Below are 21,184 nucleotides of genomic sequence, written 5' to 3'. Positions count from 1 at the left end.
AAAAACCTTGTGTTTCACATATCTTAGAAAGTGCTTGTTGGTGCCAAGAGAGATGAAATCTATTGGCACTTATTGTGATCTTCATGCCATCTCAGCTCTACAGTTGATCTTGTGGATAGTTTTTAAATGATGCCAAGATAAATGCTGTTGACCATTAATGTAATGGTCTGTAATGTCTGTCTTCCGAGTTCTTTACTTTCATCCAGTGCTGTGGCGCCGTGGCCGTGTTTTGGCTGATGATGAGGCGACCAGAACCTGACACTGCGGTTATACTCTACCTCTTTTGCTTGGCCATGAAAGCCCTTGTGCTCTCGCTTCATGGGTCTAACTTAACAAAATTGGTAGCTCCCTTAAACTTACTCCTGAGCCACCCAAAATGAACTTAGGTAAAGACTTGAGGGAAAGAAAAGTAAAATATGTCATAAATCTAGAAAGGGAAAATAGTGTATAAAAGCAAAAATAAGCAGACAAGAAGAAAGGTCAGAAAATAAAATGCATTTTCCTAAATTCATTCCAGTGGAACAATCTAAAAAGAAGGTAAAACACAAGTCAAAAAACAAATATCCAATCAAAAAATAACAATAAAAAGAAACTATCAAGCCATGGAAAAACATGGAGTAACCTTAAGTGCATATTACTAAGTGAAAGAAGCCAGTTCCAAGAAGGCTGCGTACTGTATACAACTATATGACATTCTGGAAAAGACCAGTGGGTGCCCCGGGGCTCAGGGGGGAAGGAGATGCTCTATTTATCTGGAAACCTAAAACTGTTCTAAGAAATAAAGTCTATTTATTTAAAAAAAAAAAAAAGATAGCTATAAGTAGATGCAACTGAATGTTAGAATAAAAGGGTCAGGTTTCTACAAGGTTTCCACTGAGTAGCATTTGGTCTTCAGTGTGACATTGGAAGTTCTGTGGACTGAGTTAAAAAGAGCTTTAAAATAACCTTCCAGGAGGTGGGCATTCTAACCCGAGGGATTTGGGAGGAGGTTTCCCCTAAAGAGAAATAAGGAGATTTGGTTTCTTCAAAATGATTTGAGAATGCACAGACAGTAATAAGGAAATGAAGAATCAGTGGGAATGTTTCCTTTAGCACCACATAGACAGTAGCTCCATCCTTCTCCCACAGACCCCTTTTCTTGTTAATTAGTTATAAACACATCATGAACAAAGAGTTAATAATTGGCTCTTTGACAGGAAACAGTGAGTCAACAGCTTGAAGATTTTATTTCCCAAGATAGAATTGAAATAATGTTCCTTTATCATCAGACTCCACCTCCCCACCCCAGCCCTGCTCCATTGAACATATATGTCCTTAATTAATCCACCCACTGTGACTGAAGAGACAGGATTTGGTAGCTGTCTGTTGGGCGTACACACACATACACATATTTCAGAACAATACTCAAAACTTTCATCGCAACTATCAGACATAAGTAAGAGCTTATTGGATTAGCAGAGATATCTTAATAAGGCCACTCATTATTAAATGATGAGTCTGATACCATTGTCTTGTTCAACATATACTAAGTTTTTAATTTGTGCAAGCCTCCCTACTATGAATATCAGGGACTTATAATTGAATCATACACAGATCCTTTTTACAGAACATGTTAGTCTGTGGATAAAAGGGGTCAGGGAGCTTGAGTATACAAATAAAGCATAACTGCCTCCAGAGGGTACGAATTATAAAAGAATTACAAACAAGACAGGATGGATACTTCATTGAGGAGAATTATTAAAAATGTAGAATGTGAGGTAAACATTGAAGGACAGGTACATTTTCAACTGATGGAAATAACATTCTTCGTTCAGGAAGTAGCATGAATAAGTGTACAGAGATTGTAATGTACAGGCTACAGTACACAGTCTTGACCGTAAAATAGCAGATGTGTAGGTTTGTCAGCCAAAGGCATCACTAGCAGCTTTTGGATGTGCAGGCAACAGGGGCGAAGCTTTCATTTAGCAGCTGTGTGAAGGATGGGCTCAGCACGTGGGAAGGGATGTTGTGGCGGGCTGTCCCAGCAGCCCAGACTAGAGGTGATACAAACATGAACAGTGGGCGCTAGTGAGACAGAGATGGAGAGAGTACGTGGCGGATGTTCTGGAGGCACAACTGATAAGCTGCTGGGTGCTGGTGGTAGGAGCTGAGACACAGAACATCGATGGTTTTCAAGCGCAGCCGACTGGAATTGATGGGTTTTATTCATATAAATATGGAAGTCACGAGAAAGACCTGGTTTTGTGAGGAGAGAGATGTGATTGGTTTAATGTTGAATCCCATTTCTTTGAAACAGCTGGAGGATGAGATCAAACTGGTTTGGGAGATAGGTTAGGATAAGCGAGGAAAATTGAGAGATGTCTAAGGGAGAGAGACAAGAGAAGAAGAGAAGATAGAAACTTGGTAAGAACACTTACCATTAAGGGATGAAATCTATAAGATATAAAGGCTCAATGAAAATGGGAGTGCTCCTTGTTGATATATTCAAGAAATGGCATCATTCTTTTGATTAGTGATATATATATTTTATATTTGAGAAAATGAGTCATTAAAACTTCAGCATCAGAATAAACAAAGATTAGCATCTGTCCATTTTGGCTGCTGTAACAAAATACCATAGACTGGCTGGCTTATAAACAACAAACATGTATTTCTCAGAGTTCTAGAGACTGGGAAGTCCAAGATCATGGTGCCAGCTGATTCAGTGTCTGGTGAGGGCCCACTTCCTCATAGACCACCATCTTCTCCCTGTACACTCACATGGCAGAAGGGAGAAGCTAGCTTTCTGGGATCTCTTTTATAAGGACACTAATCATGAGGGCTTCATGAGGGCTCCACCCTCATGACCTAAGCACCTCTTCAAGGCCTCACCTCATAATTCCATCATCTTGGGGGTTAGGATTTCAACATATGAATTTTGGAAGGACACAAATATTTAGACAATAACAGCATCCATAGTACATTGAACCAGAAAGGGTGAACAGGTCTGTTTTCCTCTTTTCAAAGGAATAATGTGCAGCCCAGATTACCACTCAGTGTTGGCAGAACCATTATCTACATATAGCCTATGTGATGTGAGTCATTTCTTCTCACACTCATTATTTTAGAAAAGACAATGAACTAAATAAAGAAAAGTGACACTATAAACTTCTCTTTACACCTTGAGAAATTATATCTAAATACACCTTAAATGTACACACAGAAGCATAGATATTTATATTCCATACTGCTCTTAAATGTCTTTGGTGAAATCCAGATAGATTCTTGCTAAGTGATTTCTAAACACCATCATCTGAAAAACACATATTTTCATCTTGCTTCACAAAGTGAGTTCCAGCGCAAAGAATCATGAATCTAAAGGCGTATTTGGGACTCTTTGCTGCTCCAAAATGAAGTTTTCATCAGAAAAGGATGACAGATTTTATAATCCAAATTCTATGGACGTGATAGGATTTTTTTCAATTCTTAGTTTTATACTACACCCATAAAACACTGTGAAGTATTTTTTGAATGAGTCTTATTTAGTCTACAACTTTTCTGTGCCTGCTATGTGCTAGGCACTAAGCCTTAAGGATACACTAATACATGAGATAGTTCCTAACCTTCTGTAGTTCATAATCTGTCCAGGGCGAAAAGTAGATAGTATGATAATTGCAAGATAGTATGAGAAGTACCATATTAGGGATGAACTCAGAGTGTGAGAAAATGGAGGAGACCTAATCCAACCCAACTGTGGGAAATCAAGGAAAATATCCTGGGCATCCAAGCGAGATCCCAAAGGATGAGAAAGGGGTTCCCAAACAAAGCCAGAGGAGAATACATTAAAGGACTACAAAGCTTTGTTTTACTTTTTATATAGTATATATAGTCTGGTTAAAGTTAAACAACTGAAATTCCTACAGAGTTGTTCTATTTTGATTTACTTATTGGTGGAAAAAACTTATAATGAGGTTGAACACTAATTAATCACAGTTTTGTTATTCTATTTCTTGTTTCAGGGACCGAAGGCAAAGCCTCTAAATAGATTATCTAAAAAATGGGGCTCTTTTTTTATTGATTCAGTTTCCGGACTGGAAAATACAGAAGATTCCTTGATTTATACATGGTCTTGTAAGAGAATCAGTGCTTACAGCACTATTGCAATTCCAAGTATTGAAGCAATAGCAGGTAAGGGGGATAATACTTATAAAGCTTTACCTGTTGCTGGACAGTAATGACCTGAAGTACTAGAATTCTTTTCTTTCTTTTTTTAAATTTTATTTATTTTTTTATAAATTTATTTTATTTTTTTTGGCTGTGTTGGGTCTTTGTTGCTGCGCACATTCTTTTCTCTAGTTGTGGCGATTGGGGGCTACTCTTCGTTGCGATGCATGGGCTTCTCATTGCGGTGGCTTCTCCTGTTGTGGAGCACGGGCTCTGGGCGCGCGAGCTTCAGTAGTTGCGGCACGCGGGCTCAGTAGTTGTGGCTTGCGGGCTCTAGAGCGCAGGCTCAGTAGTTGTGGCGCACAGGCTTAGTTGCTCCGCGGCATGTGGGATCTTCCCGGACCAGGGCTCGAACCTGTGTCTCCTGCATTGGCAGGCGGATTCTTAACCACTGCGCCACCAGGGAAGCCCTAGAATTCTTTTCTTTAAAAGAAGAAAATTTTCCCATGGCATTTATAGATTTTTCTTGGGTAACACCTAGATATGGCAGTTTAGGTAATTAAGACCTGCCTGTCTGCTGGAGCCAACTACAAATGCTGTACTTTTTTTTTTTTTTAAGTCTGCCTGGAGTCATAGGAGAAGGCTAGGGAAGAGTTACCAGGACAGGATGCTAAGGAGGCCAAGTAAGGTGAATCTGACTTTGCGGGCTGCTTTTCCCCCCGTTTGCTAACTCAGGAGAAGGCACTCAAAGAAGTGAGTGGCCTTTTCGTAGTTTCATGAACCTACAGGGGTAGAAAGTGGAAGGTATGGCCTGCCAAAGGAGGGGTAGGCCTGGTGGACTCTCTCAATCTCTGTTGAGACTCTGAAGGATGAATTAGAAGTAGGCATTCACAGGAACAGAAGCTCAGCTTTAAATCAGCTGAATCCCTAAAACTGGATTGAGAAGATTCTAGATTGGTAGTGCCCCAAGGCACCTGGTAAGAATTAATGACTGTTCTCTTTTGAGGAAGATAACATCATTCTAGGACTCAAATTATTTCCAAAAACAATTAATACAAGGTTCAGCACATAATGAAAAATAACCAGGTACACAAGGGTATGAGACAACACTAACAGAAATAACCAAGTTCAAGTACAGAAAAGAAAGGAATGAGAAATTTGGTAGCTATATAAAAACTAATAAAAAGTGGAAATTCTAAAATTGAAATATTAAAAAGTAAAAATTAACTTAATGGATGGATTTAACAGAAGATTAGACACAGGAAAAGTGAATTAGTACACTGGAAAATAGGCCAAAAGAAAATAGCCACAATGAAGCCTGAAGAGAAAAAAGCATGGAAGATACAGAAGAGGGACTAAGAGACACAGGAGATATAATGAGAAGGAATAAGATTCCTATAATTAGAATCTTAGGAGATGAGAGAATAAGCCAAAAGCAGTAGCTACAAGCTTTCCAAAAATGATGAAAGAAAATAAGCCAAAGGTTTAAGTAGCCCAAAGAACTGAAACACAATACATAAAAGGAAATCCCAAAGTTAACTGCTAAAGACCAGATAATTAAGAAATATTAAAAGTAGTCAGAGAATAAAGACAGATTGATTTCAAAGGAGTACTTCATAAGAGTGTTAGACATCTGACATCTGACTCTTCCCAGAAACAAAAGAAGCCAAAAGACAGAATATCTTTAAATTGCTGAAAGAAAATGCTTGTCAGTCTTGATGGAATTCTATACCAAGTAAAGATATCATTAAAGAATAAAAGGAAAAATATTTTTAGACAGACAAAAATGGAGAAAATATATCTCCAGAAGATCTGCACTATATAGAAAATACTAAAGGGTCTTGTTCTTCATGCAAAAGTGAGAATGATCCCTGTTGGAAGACTGGAGATGAAAGAAGAAGTGAATATACAGCAACAAAAGGATGTGTGAATAAACTAAAATGAATTTTACAGTTAGAAACAATTTTTTAAAATCCTATGGGGTTTAAATAAAGAATTTTAAGACATATGACACCAATGGCATATAAATCACAAAATGGGACAGCTGGAGTTAAAAGTGTTCTAACATCCTTTATTATATGGCGAAGGATGAGAGTATGTTAGATATTAAGTCAAAAATGCATCTCGTAATCTCTAAGATAACTACCAAAAGCATTGTAATGATACATATACCAAACTAATTATGTAAAATAATTTTAAACCCCCCAAAAAAAACAAAAATGGAGAGAAAAATGGGGAGAAAGGGATGCAGAAAATTTGAATATCAAAAGATAGAAAGAGACAATACCATGTTAATGGTAACCAAAAGAAAGTTAGAGTCAGCTCTATTAATGTGAAGGAAAAAAAATCCCTTAACATGAAAGAGAATCACTTCATAATAATAAATTCTGGTTTCAGAAATAGTATCACTGAAAGTCCAAGGTATTCACCCTCTCTTCTCTCAGGTCAGAATTTAATCCCTCCCTGTTTTCTCAATACCAAGAAACTGCTGAAAAATCTACTCTGCTTTACAGAGGGGTATGCTTCTGCTTGCTTCTTAGTTTCCTGAAGTTCCCTTGCAGAGTTTGGCAAAGGGCTTGAGTCTAGAATCCAGTTCTCCACCCCTTTGTTTATAGCAGGTTCCAGCCCCTCACTTTTTGTCTCTGTAGCCCTTCAAGACTGCCAAAATCTCTTCTGGTTTTTCTGCTGCTAGTAACTGCCCCTGCCCCGCCCCCAGCCAGAATTTTGGTGCCTAAAGGGAAAAGCTGTGGCAGAATGTTGGCTCACTTCACTGCCGCTTGTTCCTTCCCAGGAAGTGTGTGTCCTCTGGTCTTAGTTGCCTCTTCAACTCTCCAATAACTTCACTCTGATGTTTTTATTTTATCCAGCTTTTCTAGTTGTCTCAGCTCCAATTCAGAAGTGGAAGTCTACTTTTTTTTTGAACCTCAGATTCTTCTTCCTTAAACTGGGTATACCACAGGGTGGATATGAGAGAAAGTAAAGTAAGATATTTATCTGATATTTATTGGTAGGATGATGATGATGACCCTGAGATATGTGTGACCTTCCAAAAGGTCCATCCTCTATGCCAATATACAAATCCAATATGTCAATATATCTTACTCACTGAAATAATATCTCATTCTCACCAGTTTCAAAAGACTTTTTTTTTCATTTTGTTCCATGCTTACACACATAAAATTAAAGAATATATTTCTTCCTTTCACATACAATTTTCCTATTAAAGAAATGGACCCTGTAACTTGAAGGGAGGGACTGGCCCAGGACTAAACTATTATTTTCAATTTTTTATATTTCACTCTTTCTTTCCTTCAAAGTGACTCAAATTTATAGTGAGAGAGTAGGGTTGTGTGATAATGGAAGTCACTGAATTATTCTAAAGTACCTGGATAGAAACTGTTCAGTGGGATATGGTTGTGAAATAGTAAGAGAGTCAAGGAAAAGTGACTCTCCATTATTCCAGGATTTAAATATTTCTCAAAAAATGGGAAAATAATCCCCCGTCTGTCTTCTGGGGTAATCACTTCTCCTTAAGGAAGCAGTAATAACATCAGTGTGGCTCCCATTTTCATTTTCCAAAAGCTTTCTTCCTCAGCACCCTGGAAAAGAATTTGGCAGAGCCTTTGTCTTCTAACTTTTCTTAGGAGAAAATACTTAGACTCACCAGTAGTCAAACAAAGCTAAAGAAGTCGATTTGGGGTGAGGGGAAGGAGAATTAGAGAGCTGGTAAGTTATATTTGATTGTCGATTTTGATGTCCAAGACATTGCCTCAAAAAGCAAAGTGTTAGTCTCTCTTTAACTTAGCACTCATTGCTTATGATCACATTCTCATAAGGAAATTATATCTCACACAGAATTTGAAATTTAGTATTTCAGTAACATATTCAGTAAATTTGGATGGTACTGTGTAATTGACCTCCAAGTAAGAAAAATGGCTGAAAGAAAAATGGTGTGGTGGTCATGGCTTTAGACATGTTGAAGATAGGATCTTTATATAAATGTTATCCTGCCAGTATCTTTAAAAAAAGTCCCAGGAGTTCTGTTTCTGTCTGTGTTGTTGTACATTGAACTTACTGTTTAAGAATATTTGTTCATTTTGGTTCACTTCATTTAATTATTAGATAATGTGGTTGATATTATGGTGTATTTAGTACACAGAGTTTAATAGAACATCATTGTGGTAAACAAGAATTTGGTTGTCTACCATTCTCTTTTCTTCCAAAAAGCACCCAACAATGACTTTTCTAAGACATGCAAATGTCTCCCTCTTGTTGAATCCCCAATCTGGACGTACTTGTTTTAACACAGTAGTCATCTGATCTCAGTTTGGCTATTCCATACCCAGATTTCTTAACCTTAGTAGACTTTTTCTGCTACCTGGGAGAGAGAATAAAATTTTTGTTTTAAATGAGATAGGAAATGAAAAACAAACCTGATATTCCCCCTTTGTCTCTTAAAACCTTTTTTGTATTCATGTAATGTTTCTTTATTCGTCAATATTCTGTTAGATGTGGTTCTCTCATTGACATTTAAATGCTTAGAAGGTATTTTTATAGATGTTATGAAAGTTTGCAATATACATTACCATGATGGTTGGTTTATAAGCATTTTGATAATGTAATCATTTTAACCTTGTAATAGCTTTTAAAACATTTACTTTAGGAAGTGTATAGGAAAGACAGAGAGAGAGGTGGCTGGGTCAGCTCGCAGCCTGTATCATTTTTGTGGCTTATAAGAAATCCAGGACCTCAGATGCACTATTTTAGAAACTCAGTTTTATCAATGTACTTTCCAATGCCTTTTAATGAGCCTTTTTAATGGCTCAAAATATGCTCCAGCTAATTTGAAGCAGTCAAGACCAGTGAAATTCACTAATACGAATGTTTTTCTGTTTATAGTAATCTTAGCTTTCTCTGGCCTCAGAAAGGCAGTGTTCCTTCTGCCCAATCTTTAGCACTAGTTTTCTCCTCATAAGGATTAACTATTTGGGTCTTAATAATTCTCACTGGCATTTAATATAAAGTATAATTTTTATGTTAGTATCATTTTCAAAATACTGAGTACTACCAAATAATGTTTTACTTGTGATATTTGTGAAATAAGGATGACTACGCAGTATCTGCATGTGGAATGACTATCATTACATGACATGTAACGTTTCACTTGTAATATTTCTGGTAATGGTTCTTTGAAGAAGCTTGGGAAGAAAATATCTGAGGGCTAGCTTTTGAGATACTTATATTGAAGATGTCACAATGTCCCACCATCAATAAAGTATGAATTTTATGTTCTCTCCCCCCTCTTGTGGCTGTGTGTGTGTGTGCGTGCATGTGTGTGTGATGCTTATCATATGGAAAAAGTTGCCATATTGTGCATATTAGAATTCTTATTTAGCTAAGCATTCAAAGATTATTCTTAGTAACTACTACTAAGGGCTATGAAGATTATTAGTTCTCATTTACCAGTTACATAATGCAACCTATCCAGGTGACAAAAGAAATATTAAAATTATGAAACAAAATGTTTTATTATCAATGACTATCAAATTTTGATTTGTTTATGAAAGTTCTTTTGAAATCTGCAGAATCTTTTTTTTTTTTCCCCCCAGAATTACCCCTGGACTACAAATTTACAAGTTTCTCTTCAAACAGTTCAAAAACGGCAGGCTATTATCCAAACCCTCCATTGGTCTTATCAAATGATGGGAAACTGACAACCAAATAAACCATGTTTACTGAAAAATGAAGTGAAGAACCATATATGCAGCAAATGTACTGTAAAAATGTTAATTTTCAAAAACTACTGTAAAATGCTTTATAGAAACAAATTCTTAATGAAGTGACCAAGAAATTGGTATGTTTTTCCATAGGTCTCCTTTCTATAGAGATCACCTTGATACCCAACAACTCTCATTATGTTAAAATCTCAATATCTTAGAACTGAAAAGAATCTTATTAATACTTTCTATACTAGTAGTTCTGAGATTAGAATCACCTGGGGATATATATACACACAAATACATATATACATACACATGCATATTTACACATTTGCCTAGACCAGTGGTTCTCAAAGTGTGTTCCCCAAACCACTAGCATAGCAGCACCTGCAAACTTGATAGAAATGCAAATTTACAGGCCCCATCCCAGACATACAGAATCAGAAACTCTGGGAATGAGACCCAGCAATCTGTGCTTAATTATAGTGTGATTCACACTAAAGTTTAAGAACCACTGACTAGACCATAACCTCCAGACATTGGTTTAATTGGTCTGGGGATACAGATGAGCATTGATGTCTTTAACATGTCCCAGGAAAATGCAGCCAGAATTGAGAATAACTGATCTACACCTGTTGTTTCAACTTACAGTTCAGAACACCAAGTCTAGTAAGATTAAATTATTTTAACTATGCTATTTTTGTGGTTACCAAAGCAAGGAAGTAGACATGATGTCTTCTGAGACCACACAGCCATAATGGGACAGGGATGATAGAGAAGCCAACTATTTTAGCCTCCAATGTTACCCATTAGGGTTTTTTTCCTCCCTAATAATGTTAAAGGCTGTTTACTTCACTCTAAGGCATGTATTCTCAGTGGGGCAAAAATTGGTTCTTGGGGTGAAAAAATCTTAGTATAATGCAATGGATTATGGTCCTCCATATCTCAACCCTACTTAATAAAATCTTATTCCTTAGTATTAATTTCTCTCATTAGGGAGAAATGTAATTTAAAGTTAAATTTATTAATTAAATATTTTTCTCCTAGGGCCGGGGGTGGGGCTGATAATGAAAAGAGAGGTTGAGAAAAATTGCTTTAAGAGATTTTATAGTTATACTACAATCCAGGATTATTGTGTTCAGTGTGCTAATGTATAGTCATATTAGTAGCTGTTTGTTGCAAGATGTTTGAACCCAGATAATGTTTACAATATAAATTCTTGGCTACTCTTTATGCTGTAATTTTACCCTGTCCATCATGGACATATCAGAAAACACTGGTCACCATCATTTTACTTGGATTGTAGCAGAGAATTTAACGTATTGATGGATGCAATGAAAAGATAAATATTTTGTTAAATTTTTAAGTGCTCAAATAATCCCAAATATATTGTGGGGATGAGTATCTCAGGGTAGGTAAACAGTTACTGATTTTCTTTCCTCAAAGTCAGTAGCTTTCTTCAATATCTACTAATAAATGTGATTGTCTTTGAAATTGAATTCCAAAATCTTATTGGAATATAATAAAGAACATACATAATCAAGCTTAGGGCTTAAGTGAAAGATGCTGTTTCATGTATACTTTCAGTAGACATTTGATTTCTTTTAAAAATAAAGCTGTTTTTCCTTATGCATGTTTATTTTTTCAATGGCAAAGAATAATACATCTTTAAATGCTTATAAACTGCTCTTGTTAATATGAAAAATGCGAACTCCAGGGTAAGAAGTTAATTGCATTTTTTTGGCCACTGAAGAGTGAAAAAAATTCACTTAAGTCAGAAGTTCTAGTCCTACTTTTACCAGTAGCTACCAAAGAAATCTGAACAAGTTACCACCTAATCTGACCTTAGTTTGTTTTTTCCATCTTGTCAAAAAGATGGTTAAGAGTTTATATCCAAGCTTCCTCCCACTTTTCTAGCAGAGTCAGTCAGTGCTTCTAATGAATGTTTTTCTGTTGGACTGTAATTAGACTTTAAAAATTTTTTATTTGTTTCTAAAAAGTGTTTCTAATTGTATATGAAGAGTAAAAATAATCATCAAAAATGGTATATTTAAAATTTAAAAGAGGATATTAGAGAAGAAAAGCTGTATATTCTTTAATAAAGTTACATGAAATAAGAAAGCAGGAAAATTGTGTTAACGGACAGAGGACTTAAATTTAATATTAGCATACAGGCCTATGAAGCCACCATCGCCCTGATACCAAAATAAGACAAAGACCTTACTGAAAAAGAAAATTACAGGCCAATATCTTTGAAGAATATAGATGCAAAAATTCTCAACAAAATATTAGCATACCGGGCTTCCCTGGTGGCACAGTGGTTGGGAGTCCGCCTGCCAATGCAGGGGACACGGGTTCGGGCCCTGGTCTGGGAAGATCCCACATGCCGCGGAGCAACTAAGCCCATGAGCCACGACTACTGAGCCTGCGCGTCTGGAGCCTGTGCTCCGCAACGGGAGAGGCCACGGCAGTGAGAGGCCCGCGCACCGCAATGAAGAGTGGCCCCCGTTCGCCGCAACTGGAGAAAGCCCTCGCACAGAAACGAAGACCCAACACAGCCAAAAATAAATATAAAATAAATAAATTAATTAAAAGAAACGTTTAAAAAAAAAATTTAAAAAATATTAGCATACCAAATCCAACAACACAGAAAAAGGATCCTACACCACGACCAAGTTGGATTCATCCCAGGGTCACAAGGTTGGTTCAACATATGCAAATCAATGTGATACACCACATCAACAAAAGAAAAGACAAAAACTACATGATCATCTCAATAGATGCAGAAAAAGCTTTTGATAAAATTCAACATCCACTCATGATAAAAACTCTTACCAAAGTGGGTATAGAGGGAAAATATCTCAACATAATAAAAGCTATTTATGACAAACCCACAGCCAATGTAATACTCAATGGTGAAAAGCTGAAAGCCTTCCCGCTAAAATCTGGAACAAGACAAGGATGCCCACTCTCACCACTTCTATTCAACATAGTATTGCAAGTCCTAGCAATAGCAGTCAGAGAAGAAAAATAAATAAAAGGTATTCACATTGGTAGGGAAAAGGTAAAATTGTCATTACATGCAGATGATATAGTACTATATATAGGAAACCCTAAAGACTCCACACAAAAACTACAGGAGCTGATAAACTAATTCAGCAAGGTAGCAGGATACAAGATTAACATACAGAAATTGGTTGCATTTCTTTACACTAAGAATGAAATATCAGAAAGGGATTGTAAACAAACAGTCCCCTTTAAAATCGCATCAAAAAAAAAAAATACCTAGGAATAAACCTGACCAAGGGAGTGAAAGACTTATATGCTGAGAACTATAAAACATTCATAAAGGAAATTGAAAGTGATTCAAAATGGAAAGATATCCCATGATCTTGGATTAGAAGAATTAATATTGTTAAAAGGGTCACACTACCCAAAGCAATCTACAGATTTAATGTGATTCCTGTCAAGTTACCCATGGCACTTTTCCCAGAATTAGAATAATCCTAAAATTTTTATGGAACCATAAAAGACCCAGAGTTGCCAAAACAAGGAAAAAGAACAAATCAGGAGGCATAACCCTCCCAGACTTCAGACAGTACTACAAAGCTACAGTAATCAAAACAGCGTGGTATTGGCACATAAATAGACATACGGATCAATGGAACAGAATAGAGAGCCCAGAAATAAACCCACACACCTAAGGTCAATTAATCTTCGATAAAGGAGGTGAGAATATACAATGGGAAAAAGACAGTCTCTTCAGCAAGGGGTGTTAGGAAAGTTGGACAGCTACATGTAAATCAATGAAGTTAGAACACACCCTCACACCATACACAAAAATTAACTCAAAATAACTTAAATACTTAAACATAAGACATGACACCACAAAACTCCTAAAACAGAACATAGGCAAAACATTCTCTGACGTAAATCATACCAATGTTTCTTGGTCATTCTCCCAAGGCAATGGAAATAAAGGCAAAAATAAAGGGACAGAATCAAACTTACAAGCTTTTGCACAGCAAAGGAAACTACAATCAAAACAAAACACAACCTACGAAATGGGAGAAAATATGTGCAAACGGTGAGACTGACAAGGACTTAATTTCCAAAATATATTGGGTTGGCCAAAAAGTTCGTAACATCTTACAGAAAAACCCAAGCAAACTTTTTGGCCAACCCAATACAAACAGCTCACACAACTCAACAACGAAAAGCCCAATCAAAAAATGGGCAGCAGAACTAAATAGACATTTCTCCAAAGAAGACATGCAGATGGCCAACAGGCACGTGAAAAACCTCTCAATGGCAGTAATTACTAGAGAAATGCAAAGCAAAACTACAATGAGGTATCATCTCACACCGGTCAGAATGGCCATCATTAAAAAGTTTACAAACAACAAACGCTGGAGAGTGTGGAGAAAAGGGAACCTTCCTACACTGTTGGCGGGCATGTAAGTTGGTGCAGCTACTATGGAAAACAGTACGGAGGTTCCTCAAAAAAACTAAAAATAGAATTACCATACGATTCAGCAGTCCCACTCCTGGACACATATCTGGACAAAACTATAATTCAAAAACATACATACACCCCTATGTTCACAGCAACACTATTTACAATAGCCAAGACATGGAAATAACCTAAATGTCCATTGACAGATGAATGGATAAAGGAGATTGGGTGTATACATATACAATGGAATACTACTCAGCCATAAGAAACAATGAAATAATGCCATTTGTGGCAACATGGATGCAACTAGAGATTATCATACTAAGTGAAGTAAATCAGAAAGAGAGACAACTACCATATGATATGATATCACTTATATGTGGAATCTAAAATATGACACAAATGAACTTATCTACAAAACAGAAACAGACTCACAGACATAGAGAACAGACCTGCGGTTGGCAAGGGGTGGAGGTGTGTTGGAGGGATAGAGTGGGAGTTGGGGTTAGCAGATGTAAACTATTATATATAGGATGGATTAACAATAAGGTCCTACTGTATAGCACAGGGAACTATATTCAATATCCTGTGATAAACTATAATGGAAAAGAATTTTTAAAAAGAATGTACATGCATAACTGAATCACTTTGCTGTACAGCAGAAATTAAGTACAATAAAATACACAATTTTTTAAAATTTTTTTAAAAAATAAAAGTCCTTTTGGTACATTTACTCCCTTCAATGAAGGGAGCAAACTGCTGATTTCATTCATTTATGCAGCAGACATCATGATTACATATGTAAGTTCAGGAGTATTTTAATCTTTAACTATGGAATTCTGTATTAATTAAAATAAGTGATTAAAAAAAAAAACCCTTCAAAGACCACCATGAATGGGTTAAGAATAACCTTCAATTGAATATGCATATAAATAAGGTTTTTGTTTTGTTTTATGCCAAATTTAGTACAGATGGCTGTGATACAGTGGAAGGTACCCTAGCGTGAAAGCACAACAATTTGTCATTTGCATCTTAGGCAATTTAGTTCAACTTTCTGAGCCTGTTTTCTCAACTGTTTAAAAGGGGACAGTAAAACTGTCAGGATTATGAAGGTAACGTAAGAACAAACATGGAAGTACCTACTGTCACCTCAGATCTCTTCAGACTGTCAAGCCAGGGAATGCGTATCTGACGCAAAATTGGGTATCGAAGGCTTAAATTGTGACTCTATGAGACTGGGAACTCAATGATTAGGAATATTGGTCATTATTGGGGGGTTTGTTTTTAATGATGAAAACTGATTTAAGGAAACGTGAGTCAACTGGAGGTAAAGCAGAAGCAAAAGCAGCAGGAGGAGTGATGTGGAGGAGCAGGGGGCCTGGTGAGGAAGGTCAGAGAAGACTTTGTGGGTGTCTGGCCTGAGCTGAATACCCAGAAAAATAGAAAAGGATGCCCAAGGGTCTTCTGTTAATACAGGGAAATTATGAAGTATGTCACTATTACTCATAGGGCAATAATGGCCCAAGCAGACCAAAATGGTAATACTTCTTTGGTGAAAAGGATGAGAGAAACTCTTTAACTGGTTTGGAGGTCTGATTTAAGAATAATTTGGGTGTAGAATTGAGGAAGAAAAACAAAAAGGCAATGCAAAGAAATGGAGCAGGGCTATCCGAGGTAACCGATTGGGTGGTAAGTGAATCCTAGAGAATGCTGACTGAGTCTAATTTTATTAGACTAAACAGAACAGAAACCATGTTAATCTGTAACAAAAGAGTAGCACCAGCCTACTAGAAAAATGGTTACTATTGGTTAGACTAAAGCTGATAATAAACCAACAAAAATGATTTTCTGATTATATCCAGAAGAGGATAAAGAGATATGCTTGAAACAGATGGTCGACAAGGCAGAAATTAATCACTGAACTGAAAAGGTAAAATGAACATTGTATAGGAAATTTAGGACTAAGATGGGTATAAAACATGCAAAGGAAAACTTAGCTCTCTAATACTTAAAGTTCTCCAGGCCTAGAAAAATTATACTTCAGCAAATAGGGCTTGCAAATAAATATTGCACCAAGAGTCAGCATGTCTGTTTTAACTCTATGTTTAATTAACAATCTCTAATTCAAATCAGTAATTTGGGGCCATTTATGTCAAATCTTTGTTTAGATGGCTAAAAATATTCAGTGATTCATTTATGGAGACCTTGCAGCATTCATTGTTCTCTCTGCTACAGAGAATGCAGAAGTATGTATCTCCCAAACCTTCATGTAATAGCTGCTGAAAAGCAAAACATTACTGGTAATTGACATTGTGATGTCTGATATCATGTTTCTAGACTTTATATTTGTCATAACTTTTTTGTTTTTCTTTTTAGAGCACCACACTGCTGTAGGAAAAGAATTTAAGTAGTACTTAAAGAATATCCAATGATTAATTCTTCCAAAAGTCTATCTTAAGCTCATTAAAAAAGAAAGCCCAAGGTGGGACACAGTTAACATAAATATATAAGTAAACTATTATGGGGCATAGAGAACAGTTTTCCACTGAAAACAGTATTTTAAGTGAGTGACAAAAATCAATATATGGTGTTTCAATTACCAAAACCTACACTGACTGTATAGGAAATATGTTTATGAGTATGCATTTGGGCTTCTTATTTACCATTTTTCACGCAAAAAAATCTTGGAAGGTGCACTATTGCCTTTTTTTTTAAGGTTCAGGATGATACTTACTGTGACGACTTGATAACTTTAATGATTTTCCAACCACTTATTAGCCTAGACAAAACAGACAAGCCTTATTTATTTTTATTTTTTGGTGAAAACAAGAAATACAGCAGAGTAACAGATTTATTTTTCCTTCGAGCACATAGGAGAAGACTAAAAGTACTATCTTTGTTTAGTATGACAGAGCAATTCTACAAGTACTTACACTGGTTAGGAACATAGGATGTCAAGTATAATATTTACTGCTAGGCCAAGAAATATCAAGACGACAGTTATGTTTTTCTGTTTGAGAATACTTCCACAAGACAGCACAATTTCAAAGATCACATTCAAATTATATTTCTAAGAATAGAGCTGCAGAGGAGGAGAGAACAGAACAAGCTGATATATTAGTGAATATTCACAGAAGTCTTCATACTGCACAGGAAACAAGCCTGATATTTTTGCACACATTCTCAATTACAAGCAAAAAGCATGCCTGTAAATGTCAATTTTGCCAGAAAGCATAAATGGAGAAAGGAATTAACAGGACTTTACTCAAACACAGTGAAATAAGGAGCATACACCATTAATCGTTCACATATTCTAAAATAATACAAAACATTTAGACTTGCATTTGTGTGTACAAAAAACTACTGGTGAATTCGAGGAGTTAGGAAAAACTGAAGGAAAACGTAACTCCTCCCACCATCCTCTTTAAACATCAACCACTTTCATTCTCCCACCTCTCCTGGGAAAAACCTCAGGCGCCTCCCCTCCTACCCCTGACCCTACAGGGTTCCAGTCTTTTCTGTTTACCTTCTCAAGCCCAATCCACAGCAAGCTCATTTGTTTTCTGGGCTTTCAGTTTCTACAGCCTAGGACACCTTTCCCACTGCTCTGTGTCCAGACATCCCAAGCCCCGTGGAGCAGACTTTCACACACCCCCTCACCCCCTAGGAGGGAGGCTTGGCAGCTCCCACAATGCAGACTGCAGCCCGCTCCCTCATTTGTTACGTCAGAAGCAGGGAAGGAAATGCAGAAGCTGAGGACTGAGAGCCAAGAAGGCCAGGCGGTAGGATGGAGGCTGTGGGACATCAGGGCAGTCAAAGAACAGTACAGAGGACACGAGTGACCCTCAAAATGCTGCCTTGGGGTTATTTCTAAGTGGTCCAAGGCCCAAAAAAGAATTTCCATGCTTAGAAAGGTGGAGTGAAACTAAGTTTTGATTGCCTCGGATCACAGCCTGCTCTGGGTCTGTCTTGAAGCCGTTACTGTGAGGCCCTTCTGTCTCTCCTCTCAGCTTCTCACACTAAAGCTCAAGAAAACACACAGAAGGTTTTGGTAAATGGATAAGGAAGAGGATGGGGTTGTCAAAGTTGGCCCAAAAAAACAATGCCCGTTAAGAAGGCAATTAACCTACAGGTTTTCCTTTGAAATGTTTAGACTTTGCTAAAGGAAGTGAGGTGGAGACATGAGGGCAGAAGACAGCAATAAGAGACCTGGAGTCTGATGCACAGTACCTTTCTCCTTCTGGACACAATCAAAGGGAGAGCAAATTAAACAAAAAGCCTGCTTTGCCAGTTTTGTTTTCCGCTTCTGAGCTGTAACTGCTTCTGAGAAAGAAGCCGGGGGCGGGGAGGGAGATGGAGACAGAGACAGATGCATAACAGGTGCCACAGACCAGAAAGACCTCTTCATCGGTGCCCCCGCCCTGGCAACTTTGTCATGTTCAGAATGGGTGCGGGAGGGGTTGAGAAGGGGATGCCTAATAAAGTTGCCTAGATTAAGGGTGGTTTGTCAGCTAGGGCTCAAAAAGGCTAACTGCTGGAAGGGACCCCCCCACCAGCTTTGCTTTGGACGCTGTGATATTATGACTGCCCAACCTGCCTGACAGCCATTTGGGTTCATGGGTAGCTATTTGGGGGGCAGGGAAGGGGATAGTTCCTGTGTGCTACCCAGGAGCTTAAGTCTACAGATAGTTCCTGAAGAGGAAGGCAATGGTGCCTGTGCAAAGCTCATCCTGAAGGCTGAGTGCAGGTTCGGGTGGGCCATAATCACAGGCCTTCATACTCACCAGTATGTGATCACAATGCAGGGTGCCCAAAGGCATAAGAAGACCAACATGGTAACATAGAACACCTGTCATCTGTTACCTCATTCATGCCTGGTAGCCACCCACCAGCCAGCTGCTTATTCTGCCAGATAACCAGCAGCGTGGATGGCATGGACCCAGGAAGACAGCTGGAAACCAGTTACTGGTAGTGTGGAATGTTCAGTTTGGGTTGATGACTGGCATCATCTACATAAGCTTCATCTTGCAGCAGTGAAACTCAAAGATCTTGCCACAGAGTACATGGGTATCAGGAGGACAGCCAGCATAAAGTATGAAGCCCAGCTAAGTATTTGCAAAGGTATATCAAGCTTCTTTGTGGTAGACAACCACTTTAAAAACTGGGAGAAGGCTATTGTCAGACAGGACCAAGGGCATGCAAAAGAAGGGAGTGCATATCTACAGTATCATGTGCTTGGCATAGAAGTAGTGGAAGGCCGTGCACTTGGAACATGTAACACGATGCAGAACAGCAGGAAGGCTCAGAGGAAGAAGAGCATAGGCATATAAGCGATTATCTTGCCACTGATTTTTGAGGATTTAGAAGGACAAAAGGACAAAATAATCCAGTGTGAAGAGAAAGTAAATGGAAGACTGCATGCTGTTGGCTAAGCACAGGTCCAAGAGGAGGTGGTAAGGAAACTTGTGCAGGTGCTTCTCACAGGGCAGGAGTTAGCCGGACTGGAACCTGAAGGTCCTGGAGCTCTCCACTGGCTGCCTTGCTGGGTCTCGAAATCCTCTGCGGGGCCCATCACCCATCAGGTAGTACTGGAGGGGATTGGGCCACAGTTCTGCTTTGATAATCTCTGCAATCCTGTCGAATTCTAGGAGGCTGTGGTCTGAGAACCAGTTGAAGAAACTGGGAATAGTGTTGCCTTCCCGGTTCCTGTGGATATGGGACTGGGGGTCTTGGCCCCGGTGCCAGCGGATTGGCGTGGAAAGAGACACCACCCGGCCAGAGGATCTGCGCTCATATTCCTTGACAAGCCCCTCATTTCGGAAGTAGGGGTTGCTCTGAAAGATGAACTTGAATTTGCAGCCTGCTCTGGGGTGTTTAAGCTCCTCCACTTCCAAATTGATCATGTACCTCATCATGTCTTCATCTTGGCCACTGATCATAGGTGACAGCTGGGGATGGTTGCGAAAGGCAGTGACCCAGAAACCTGGGATATTTTGGATGATGAAACTTCTGCGCTGCATATGGAGCCTTCGCATACGGCCAAACTTGCGCTCCAGCTGAAGGAAGGCCCTGTCAGCCTGGGCATTTACATTTGACAGCTCCTGATCGATGGCTTCCAGCGAGTCCATGCAGTTATTGATCTTAGGGGCCCTGGCCCGGGCCTCCTCCTTCGCTCCTCCTACCACCTTTTTCTCCTTCTGCATCACCTTCTTTTCCTCCACCACCGCCTCCGCTACTCCCTCCTTTTCCGCTGCTGCTGAAACAGCGCACTTTTTTGTCGTCATTTCCTTGGCCTTCGCCCCAGGCATCATCTGAGACCCCAACCTCCCTGCGCCACAGGCTTCTAGAGCCTTCTCGACAGCAGGGCTGCGCAGCTCTCTACGCTGACAGCCATTTTCCTGGCTATTGTCGGCTGCCACCGAGGTGGAGGCAGAGGCTGCTTCCAGGCCCTCGGTGGAAGCAGGAGCCTCTTTCTGGCCCGCTTTGGTCGCTACGCGGCCGCGACTCCCAGCAACCCGAATGCGGAGCGCAAGGCCACAGCCCGCGGGGTCCCGGAGTGCGCCTCCCTCTGCGGCGGTCTCCAAGCCGCCCTCACCTGTGTCCGCCATCACCAGGGTGGCCCCGGTTTCCTCGCCCTGACACTGCTTTAGGTCCGGATGTCCCGGGGCATGGTCGGGAGTAGCGAGACCGCAGGTTTTAGCGACAGGGAGGTTGTCGCCCTCATCCAGGCCGCTCATTTTGGTAGAAGTCAGACCTGCAGGAGGAGAGCGTCCGTTGTCCTCCGCCGAAGCCGCGCTCCGCCCCTCGCACCACCCCACTTTTCCGCTCTGAGGGATGCTGCTATGGCAACCGGTGACGTTAAGGC

At 39.0% G+C, this 21,184-nt stretch overlaps 2 protein-coding genes across 8 annotated transcripts in view; one reads left to right on the top strand and one right to left on the bottom strand.

The window, feature by feature from the left end:
• Positions 1-11,492, top strand: part of NT5DC1 (5'-nucleotidase domain containing 1) — a 125,708-nt gene extending 114,216 nt beyond the window's left edge. For 2 of the 5 annotated variants that reach the window (XM_082404831.1, XM_082404829.1), the window contains exons 11-12: positions 3,999-4,167; positions 9,753-11,492. In XM_082404831.1, the coding sequence (XP_082260957.1) occupies positions 3,999-4,167; positions 9,753-9,868 (285 nt within the window). In that variant the 3' untranslated portion in view covers positions 9,869-11,492. Of the gene's footprint in view, positions 1-3,998; positions 4,168-4,762; positions 5,419-7,010; positions 9,700-9,752 lie in introns of those variants that run through there. The other 3 variants (XR_014248212.1, XM_082404832.1, XM_082404830.1) reach the window with 3 other exon arrangements.
• TSPYL4 (TSPY like 4) lies at positions 797-21,154 on the bottom strand. 3 transcript variants are annotated; one of them, XM_082404827.1, is made up of 3 exons: positions 19,104-21,154; positions 17,054-17,098; positions 797-2,235 (listed from the first exon to the last, which is right to left on the bottom strand). In XM_082404827.1, the coding sequence occupies exon 1, from the start codon at positions 21,054-21,056 to the stop codon at positions 19,812-19,814; it is 1,245 nt and encodes a 414-aa protein (XP_082260953.1). In that variant the 5' UTR covers positions 21,057-21,154; the 3' UTR covers positions 797-2,235; positions 17,054-17,098; positions 19,104-19,811. The 3 variants fall into 3 exon arrangements, with proteins under 3 accessions (XP_082260953.1, XP_082260954.1, XP_082260952.1); XM_082404828.1 differs by lacking the exon at positions 17,054-17,098 and adding an exon at positions 6,910-7,087; XM_082404826.1 differs by lacking the exon at positions 17,054-17,098.
• Positions 21,155-21,184: the final 30 nt, after the last annotated feature.

Source organism: Balaenoptera borealis (assembly GCF_965194805.1).
Source record: "Balaenoptera borealis genome assembly, chromosome: 9".
Lineage (NCBI taxonomy): Eukaryota > Metazoa > Chordata > Mammalia > Artiodactyla > Balaenopteridae > Balaenoptera > Balaenoptera borealis.
Note: the sequence above shows the minus strand (reverse complement) of the source record. Positions and strands in the feature narration are given on the sequence as shown.

Bases quoted from the DNA above. Each gene is read 5' to 3' on its own strand.
- TSPYL4 (XM_082404827.1), bottom strand. From the start codon at position 21,056: ATGAGCGGCCTGGATGAGGGCGACAACCTCCCTGTCGCTAAAACCTGC.